Source organism: Rhinatrema bivittatum, chromosome 16, assembly GCF_901001135.1.
Source record: "Rhinatrema bivittatum chromosome 16, aRhiBiv1.1, whole genome shotgun sequence".
Classification (NCBI taxonomy): domain Eukaryota; kingdom Metazoa; phylum Chordata; class Amphibia; order Gymnophiona; family Rhinatrematidae; genus Rhinatrema; species Rhinatrema bivittatum.
The window spans coordinates 13,472,212-13,482,206 of record NC_042630.1 but is presented as its reverse complement, the minus strand read 5'-3'; the positions used below and the strand labels follow the sequence as shown (position 1 = coordinate 13,482,206).

Genomic DNA, 9,995 nt, shown 5'->3' with positions numbered 1-9,995 from the left:
CTCCAGACAGACATTGCTTCTTGTGCTTTAATGGTAATTTTCCGTTGTTCTTGCCAAATTCTCCAATTAGCTAGAAAATAATATTATAAAATCAACATTTAAAAAAATCCTTTTCTGGATATAAAAAACAGACAAATGATTTCAGTTTGTCTAGCAAGTTCAGTACACATGGGCTGGCCAGGTATTACTAACGTACATGCCCAGGTGAGTTGGTTGATAACTTACATTAAACTTCATGTTAAAAATAATTGCTTTACTCAGGTTTTAATTCAGTTTTACTTCTAACAGGTGAAATGATGCATAGAATTTCTAATGATATATTATTGAATAGCTTGGTAGTTTTTTATAACACATAGCTTTAGGTAATACTGAATGTTTCTGGAGTAAACTTTTTAAACCAATCCTTTGTAGATTTGATTCTGGGGCAAAATTATAACCTCAGGGAATGTCCTCAAGAATCACGATCAAGTCTCCCAAGCAGGACACCTCGGTTTCTTATCAATTGTGCCTTTCATGATCTGTTTAACTTTCTCATTTCTTATAGCATAGAGGAAGGGACTTAGGAACGGGGTTACAATGATGTTTATCACTGCCACCATTTTATTTAGGCCTATTGAGTTATTGTGGGGTATCACATACATGAAAATGCTACTTCCACAGCTCAATATAACAACAGTGAGATGTGAGGCACAGGTGGAGAAGGCCTTCTGGCTCCTCCCAGAGGATGACATACGCAGGATTGTGGAGATGATACTCAGATAGGTAAACAGAGTAATAAACAAAGGACTTAACAATATAAATGAGGCAAGGATAAAAATAACCAATTTAAGAGTTTGGGTATCAGAACAAGCAAACTCCATCAAAGGCGCCGTGTCACAGAAGAAATGATCCATGATATTAGGACCACAGAATGATAGCTGCATGATAAAAATGGCAGGAAATGTAATCAGCAGCAAAGAGCCTCCCCAACAGATGAGGACAAGCCGTAGGCAAACTCTACCGCTCATGATGGTCTCATAGTGCAGCGGACGGCAGATCGCCAGATAGCGATCATAGGACATGACTGCCAGGAGAATAAACTCTGCTGTTCCTATGAAGAAATAAAAATAAAGTTGTGTAAAACAAGCAGCAATGGAAATGGATTTAGTCTCTGACAAGGTGTCTAGGAGCATCCTGGGGACAATGCAGGTGGTGAGCCAGATTTCCATGAAAGACAGGTTGCTGAGGAAGAAGTACATGGGTGTGTGAAGGTGGGAATCAGTGCATACCAAGGTGATGATCAGACTGTTCCCAGTCAGGGTTAATAAGTAGATCAGGAGGAGAGCCATGAAGGACAGCATCCGAAGTCCAGAATTGACCGTAAACCCAAATCCCTGCAAAATGAACTCTATCACCCTGCTTTTATTTCCAAGTCCCGGGTCTGAGATAATTTCCATCTGCAGAAACAAATGCAAAAATAAAGATCAATACAAATCAGAGAGCTGCACAGAAAAGTAAAAATAAATGTCTTTGATCAATGTCACAAAATATGTTCATGTTTCACCTCTAGTGAAAATATAGAAAGAGGCGTAATAAATACAGGCGCAGCTAAGATCACCATAGCACAAATACCACGCCATCGAAATGGAAGAAACTGATAGACAGAAATACCACATTGATGTAATCTGTAACAATTATTCAAAACAACATCATCTTATACCATCAATGTTTGCCGTAGCCCGTTAGTAAGCTAGATAATGAGACCTCATATATACTATGGCAGGGTACTGGTGGGTTAGTCCCTGAATGCCAATGGTTCAGTAATGCGGTGATATCACCGCATTACTGAACCATTGGCATTCAGGGACTAACCCACCAGTACCCTGCCATAGTATATATGAGGTCTCATTATCTAGCTTACTAACGGGCTACGGCAAACATTGATGGTATAAGATGATGTTGTTTTGAATAATTTCTCACATCAAGGCAGCACAGATGATACATGGGGTATGGTGTTAAATATCTGTGGGCCACAAAACAATCTAGATTTATATTGACAAAACTGAAAAATCATATCTCTGTCCTGCTCAGATACAAATGTAAGCCGGAGGCTTGCTCTCGTGGAAATGTTATCAAACGAAGATTCAAGAAACGTAGACAGGGAGGGACTTTGCCCCTGGAGCTTTACTTTTTCATCCATTTTGAAATATTTAAGTTTCTCTTCTGGGGGAGGGGGTAAGTAATTAAGGGATGCTCTTCTGAGACTTGGCATCACCATGAGGACCAATTAACAATACAGAGTTTGGGACAGCATTGGGGATTTTGCGGCTTTCTTCTCTATAAAAATCAACATAGGCACATGAAGAGGTTTCACATCTAACGCAAGTTTTGACTGCTACTTCATTGGTTTATTGACCTAGGAGAGATATTGTATAGAAATATATTGGCAGTGACACTTCATCTCTGAATCTTCTAGGGTAGACCTCAGGATTCCATGTTCTTAGCCCTGTAAGAGATCAAGGTAAGTATTTTGTTGAGGATGGCTTTAGCAACTCCATACTGCAGTAGAGGGTTCCGTGGGGCTGATGTATAAATTTGGGGTCTGCAACATAAAAATACATAATAGATATTTCTAATAGATAGATATAGAGAGCTATATAAAGAGAAATAGATGTAGCAGAATACATATTTTATGTATAAATATAACATTTTTTTGTTTTAATTATTGAAAAAAATTTATTATACAATATTAGGAAATGCAGAAGGTTCTGCCTCCCTCCTCATCCAGTCCTTAAAAGTCCTGTCTCAGCTGAAAGCTCTGTGCTCAGCTGGCAGTAGGTGTCTTTCTATTTATAATGCTCAAAGGTACAATTCTGCAGTGAATATCCTTTTAAATTGGAGTGGGCTTTGAAAAGGCAATCTAAATTAATAAATGCTGGTTTGCAACACCTTTGTCAACCTAGGAACAAGACATTCCCCTCTGCAGATTTACTGGAAGCTATTTTATTAGAGTTAAGAAGATAACTATTTAAATAAAAAGGAAACAGATGCATTTGAACAATATTCTTTGACATTTTGTGTCTTGGTGCAGAGGTTAGCAGGTGTGCTGAATGTGGAATATCCTGCTCAGAATTCCAGCAAAGTGGAGGCTGGAGCACTGTGTTAAGATTTTGTGAGATGGGCAGGAAGAAGGATTATGTGTGATTGTAGATTTGAACAGAGCCACCAGGGAGCTAGGTTAAGGGATTAGGGAGATGCAGTCAGATGTTATTAGGCCAACTAAAAGAGCTTGGGAGGGATGTAGGGTGAGTGGAAAGCTAAAAGGAAGCACAGTGAGTCATTCTAAGTGGATAACTGTCAAACAACTGTGTGTAGTGCTATTGACGAATGTATGTGGCTGTGTATGGTTTTACCATAGAATTTTATAACATGTTCGCATATTTGAAAATATGCATATGTTGTTCAACATACAGACAAGCAATGAAAACCATTTATTTCAGTAATCTGAGCATGTATACTTTATACACCCATTTTAAAAATACACACACACACACACACACATTTACTTGCTGAAGTCTCTATGTACACGCATAGGTCGACCAATTTTAAAACATACATGCGTCGAGGAAATTAGCCAGTTTACAGATTAGTACAGCAGTTTGCCCAGTACTTCTCCAGGTTATCAAGACCTTTCTGGTTCTTCAGCTTCAACTCCCCTCCCCCCAGTCCGCCCAGACCTCCCACCCAATCAGCACTGCACAATAAACACGTTTAATATCACCAACACCAGATAATTAGCAAGTGACTAATATGCAAGGAGGTTGGAAAATGTACACGTGTTTTTTATAATAGCAATCTGCATGCGTTAAGTATTGATCCAACTGAAGAAAGCCCCTAGACTGCATCTTTTTTTTATATGATAGTGCTTATATGTGCACGTAAAAGTGAAAATGTGTATTTTTTATTTTTATAAAATACGGAATACGTGAGTAGAGGTTACTGACATGCTTATATTGCTCATTTTTACATACATAACATTTTGAAAATTAAGGGGGTAATTTTCCACAGCAATTGCACGCATGCGATAGCTAGCTCGTGGTGGAGTCAACCTCTGCATCGTTATAACAATACTAAGAATCTCCTCTGCCACAGGAAGGCAAAAGGCCTTCTCCACCTGTGCCTCCCATCTCCTGATAGTCAGTATATTTTATGTGACAGTTAGTGTCATGTATGTCAGGCCATCTGTGCGCTATTCAGTAGATATGAATAAGTTGATATCTGTCTGGTATGTGATTGTCACTCCATTGTTAAATCCTTTTATATACACGCTACGAAACAGAGAAGTTAAGGATGCCATAAGGCATATGTTGACTGGGAAAACACATTGCAGGTTTCAGTGGGCTTGATCACCCGTGCTTTATCATAACTCCAATAGAAGAAAATAAGCTGTTATTGATTCAGGTTCTACATCCCAAGCTCATTGACAGAGAGTTAGCAAAGTGTAATGGGTAAATTGTATTGAAGCTTAATTTTGAATATATGGAACAAGAACTAATTAAAAAAATGAATAATGGTTTTTTAAAATTAAATAATAAGATTCCACATATATAGCATGCTCATTTTACCATGAAATACATTGTGGATCAGGTCATTACCAGCAGACTCATAGCCACTGGACAACTGTTGCAAACGAGTTAATCACAGGTTGCTTCTGCTGGAAACTTGCTTTAAACATATTAGTATTGACTCATGTGCAGTCACACCAAAAAAATAAAAAATAAAATAAAGAGCGAACAGTTGAAGAAAGGTAACAGAGAAGGGTAATGCGACGGTGAGGTGGAGGCGGAGTTCAGGAAGAAAGAGGTTGCAGTCAAAGAGGAATGGTGTTGAGGGGTACCAGGTGGTGGTTGAGGGGGAGAGAGGACCCACCAGCTGCCGTATGAAGCATAGGGTCAAGTGGAGCAACATTCCCTGACGAACGACATAATCTGAAATGCGGCCTCATTGGGAGGGCAGTAAGATAGCCAGCAGCCCATGCGGTGCGATAATGTTATCATGCGTTGCAGTAAATTCCAATGCGGTATCAGCAAAATTAGCCTAACCACGCCCCCCCTTTTTTTTTTTATCACGGTCACTATTTTTGATATATTTATAGCAAAATGATGAATCTAGGTTTAAGTCTGAACCTGAGGCAATGGAGGGTAAAATGACTTGCCCAAGGTCACAAGAAACAGCAGTGGGATTTGAACCCTGGCTTCCCTAATTAAGTTTTGGGTTGTTTACAAAAAAACCCAAAAAACATCTGTCTTGGATTGCATTCATCTGGTGTAATCCATGCAGAAATCAAAAAAGAAATAGACTCACAGTCCAGAAATCTCAGTACGTGCAAGTCTTCACACCCTCCAAATACACTGCTAAACGCTGCATCACTTATAGCAATATTGAATACGTTTGCTTGGAACACAATCAATTAGTTAAATTTTCTGTGATCTCTTGGATTCTACAGATGACCCTGATTCATATGCAAATTGACATTGCAATCAGCTAGACTATTTGGGGTGACAGCTTGTTCCTTTGTTTATAATATCATTTATTTGGTGCTATTATTTTTTTTTTTTCTGTTTTTCTTCTCACTCTTACCTCCTTTTACTTTTTTTGTGGACCTCATTCTGTGACTATTATGGGTTTGTTCTTTGACAGGTTATTTTGCTTTCTTTCTTTTTTTTTTTTTGTTTTGTATTCTTGAAGTATTCTGACCTTATGTTATATTATTCTGTGTAACTAACATACCATACATGAAATGTTTAATAAAGTTTTATATTTTAAGTGAATGATTGCCTATGCTTCATAGGTGATAAAATTTCCCATATTCCTGGATGCAGTTTCTGAAAACATAGATCAGAATAAGAAATAAAAAATATTATGAGATATTCATGGAGGATCAGAGAGAAAAAATAGTTATTGTGCTCAGGGTTCTAGGTAAGGAAATAAAACACACCCAGTTGATCAGATTTGTTTGACACGTTCTTTCTCTAGTAAAACTATTTTGATTGGGGGTCCTGCAATATACTACATGCTAGACACTTCAGCACCATTGTCTTCAGGAGGGTCTCCATTAATTTTTCCCAGGATCGAGGTTAGAGTGACCAGTCTGTGATTTCCATCCTCCTCTGTTTAACCACATTTATCAACGGGGACAACATCCACCTCCCAGTAGAAGCACACCATTTTTTTTTTACTTTAAAACATGTATTACCCACCCTTCCTATGCTCAGGGCGGGGTACAATAAAACGCACACATTATGAGTTACAAATAGTAAATCAAAATACAGCAAAATACAATACAAAGAAGCGACTGAGAGGAGGATCTTAGTGATATGGCAGGAGTATGAATTTTAAGAAACAGATGAGATCCAGGGGGAGTGAATATTATAAATAGAGGAATGTGTTATTATGGCTGGCTTGTATTGGATGCAATATAGAATAAGGAGAGATTCCAGTACAGGGAGTAATATGGTCACAAACTGGAGCTCCTGTTAAAAGCCTAGCAGCTGAATTTTGTATAATTTGTAGTGAAAGGGTAATATAAGTGGGAAGACCAATTAGGAGAGAATCACAATTGTCAAATGCTGGAAAATAAGAGAGATTGTAAAACAGAACGAAAGTCAGTCGAACTAAGAAGAGATTAGAGATGTCCAAGAAGTCTTCATTTATAAAAGGAGGATTGAGTGAGGGCTGTGTGACTCCTAGGTTATGGATCTTTTGAGAGAACAAAATTGTCTGATAACTAAACTGAAAAATATTCGGTGACATTTAAAATTGGAAAACATGATACAATAATGATTTCAGTTTTGGAAATATTGAGGGCTAGTTTGTTGCGATTTAGCCATCCTTGGATAGTTGTTAGACATGAGACAAGGACAAATTCTGTTTGTGCCCATGTCTGCTTGAGAGGGGAAAAAGAACTGTATGTCATCTGCATAAAGTTTGTAATGAATGCCAAGATTAGATAGAATACGGCCTAGGGGTGTTAGATAGATGTTAAATAAGGCTGCAAAAAGCGCCTATCCTTGAGGGACACCAGAACCTAAGGGAAAACAGGATCCTCTGGCAACGAATTCCGGAACTTAATTATTCGTTGATAAAAAAAACATTATCTCTGAATAGTTTTAAATGTATTACCCAGTAACTTCATTGTGTGTCCCATGGTCTTTGTAATTTTGAAAGAGTAAAGAACTAATTAATATTTACTTATTCAATTTCACTCATTATTTTATAGTCCTCTATCATATCTCCCCTCAGCCATGTCTTCTTCAAGCTGAAGAGTCCTAACCTCTTTAGTCTTTCTTCATAGGGGAATTGTTCCATCAGTTTTATCATTTTGGTCGCACGTCTTTGTACCTTTTCTAATTCTGTTATGTCTTCCCTGAGATGTGGTGACCACAACTGCACACAATGCATTTCTTTTTTTTTAATTTTTTAATTTTTATTGAACTTTAATCAAATTACATTGAAAACAATGTTTTTCAGAAAAATACAGAAATGAAATATCATTCTAATTATTACACCATGTTAGGAATATTCTAATTATCTGAATATTATAAGAATAATAGGAGGGAACACAAATATTAAAGCTGTTTTCAAGAAAAATTCAAACAAACTACAGCACTGTAGTTATAACATGTAACTTATTTCATTTGCCAAACCCCCTTAGAGATTATTTTAGGAGTGGGAATCTAAATACACTCGTAATTGCTCAGACTCAGCAATAATATATCTATGATTTTGATATACTATAATACAACGACATGGAAATCTTAAGAAGAACTTAGCTCCTCTTGAAATTACTTTGCTCTTCATCATCAGAAAGGACTTCCTTCTTTCTTGCATTTTCTTTGCAATATCTGGAAACACTCTAATTTGTTGACCGTAAAACTGTTGATTCTGGTTGTGAAAGAATAATCTAAGAACAGCGTCTCTGTCTGATATCTGTGTAAAGGACACCAACGGAGTTGCCCTAGAATCTACATTGGTCTCATATGATTTTTCCAATATATCCGTTAAATTATCAGAGGATATTTGAAGTTGGTCCTGTTTTCTCTTTTCTTCATCTTTAGAGGGCAAGTAAAATATTTTAGAAATTGGCGGGTTAGACAATTCCAAAAGTCCCCAAATATTAATTAGATAGCTTTTAAGAAGGTCCTTGGGTGCCATCCACCTGGTCCTTGGGAAGTTTAAGAACCTCAAATTAGGTCTTCTTAGCTCATTTTCAATATATTCCATCCTTCTTGAAGTCAGGTTTTCAGATTTTATTCAGATTGCATTGCACTTCTTTGATATTTTTTATCTCAGTCACAATCTGGTTTACCCTTGTTTCTACTGCCCAAATCTTATTTTCCATTCCCTGGACGTTATTCATATTTTCCTTTACAACAGTAGTCAATTCATTTATAGCTTTATTCATGGTGATTAATGCCTTCCAGATTTCTTCCAGAGTGATATTTGCTGGCAGTTTTACAGGAACATTAACAATTACTTGTAAATCAGGTTCCTTACCTCCTAACTCCAAGGGATCTCTCCCCCCTCGCTCCAAACACCGTATTTTCTCGCTCTTGCCCGTGGAGCCCTGGTATGAAGGACTCTCTGAAGTATTCGGCTGACTGCCTACACTTCTCAGGGCTAAAGAGGTCCTTGTTGTCTCTTGTTCCAACGACGTTTCCAAATGTTGTTTCTCCCCTCCACATAATACATTTCTATTCATTGGTTTGCTGCTTTCATAGTATATTGGGGAAAAAATAATAGCATCAGGGAATGCCTCAAGAACCATGATCAAGTCTTCTGGGCAGGACACCTCAGTGACTTATCAAATGTGTCTTTCATGATCTGTTTAACTTTCTCATTTCTTAGAGTATAAATGAAGGGGTTTAGTAACGGAGTTACCACAGTTTTTAACACTGCCACCATTTTGTTTAGACCTATTGAGTTAATGTTGGGCATCACATACATGAAAATGCAATTTCCATAAATCAATACCACAACAATGAGATGGGAGGCACAGGTGGAGAAGGCTTTCTGGTGACTCCCAGTACATGGGGTCCGCAGGATAGTGGAAATGATACGCATATAGGAAAATAAGGTAATAAACAAAGAACTTAACAATGTTAATTAGGCTAAAATAAAAATAACCATTTTAAGGGATTGGGTATCAGAACAAGCAATCTCCATCAAAGGTGCCGTGTCACAGAGGAAATGATCCATGATATTAGGACCACAGAATGATAGCTGCATGATAAAAATGGCAGGAATTGTAATCAGCAGGAAAGAGCCTCCCCAACAGATGAGGATAAGCGATAGGCAAACTCTACCACTCATGATGGTCTCATAGTGCAGTGGACGGCAGATCACCACATAGCGATCTTAGGCCATGACTGCCATGAGAATAAACTCTGTTGTTCCTAGGAAGAAGTAAAAATAGGCTTGTGCAAAGCAAGCAGCAATGGGAATAGATTTCCTCTCTGACAAGGTGTCCAGCAGCATCCTGGGGACAATGCAGGTGACAAACCCAATCTCCAGGAAAGATAAATTGCTGAGGAAGAAGTACATGGGCGTTGTGAAGGTGGGAATCAATGTATACCAAGGCGATGATCAAAGTGTTCCCAGTCAGGGTTAATACGTACATCAGGAAAAGGATGATGAAGGACAGAATCTGAAGCTCAGAACTGGCAGGAAACCCAAATCCCAATAAAATGAATTCTGTCACTCTACTTTTATTTCCACATCGCAGGTCTGATGTAATTTCCATCTACAGAAAGGAAATCCAAAAATAAAGGTAAGTGCAAGTCAGGCCAGCTGCACACTGAGGGGCAGATTTTATAACATGCGCGCGGGCATATGTGTGTGAGTGCTACCCAGCATACATGTGTGCGCGCTATCAACAGCTTCAGCAGTCTCTGAAGATGACCCCTTTGAATGGGGGGTGCTATACATTCAGAATTCAATCATGTTAAGGAAAAAAT

At 38.1% G+C, this 9,995-nt stretch overlaps 1 protein-coding gene and 1 pseudogene across 1 annotated transcript; both read right to left on the bottom strand.

Moving 5' to 3' along the window:
* Positions 1-464: 464 nt before the first annotated feature.
* LOC115077382 (olfactory receptor 6M1-like) lies at positions 465-8,806 on the bottom strand. Its single transcript, XM_029579672.1, has 2 exons — positions 8,348-8,806; positions 465-1,436 (listed from the first exon to the last, which is right to left on the bottom strand). The coding sequence occupies exons 1-2, from the start codon at positions 8,804-8,806 to the stop codon at positions 465-467; spliced, it is 1,431 nt and encodes a 476-aa protein (XP_029435532.1).
* Positions 8,807-8,808: 2 nt separating this feature from the next.
* On the bottom strand, positions 8,809-9,781 carry LOC115077380 (annotated as a pseudogene).
* Between the last annotated feature and the right edge of the window lie 214 nt (positions 9,782-9,995).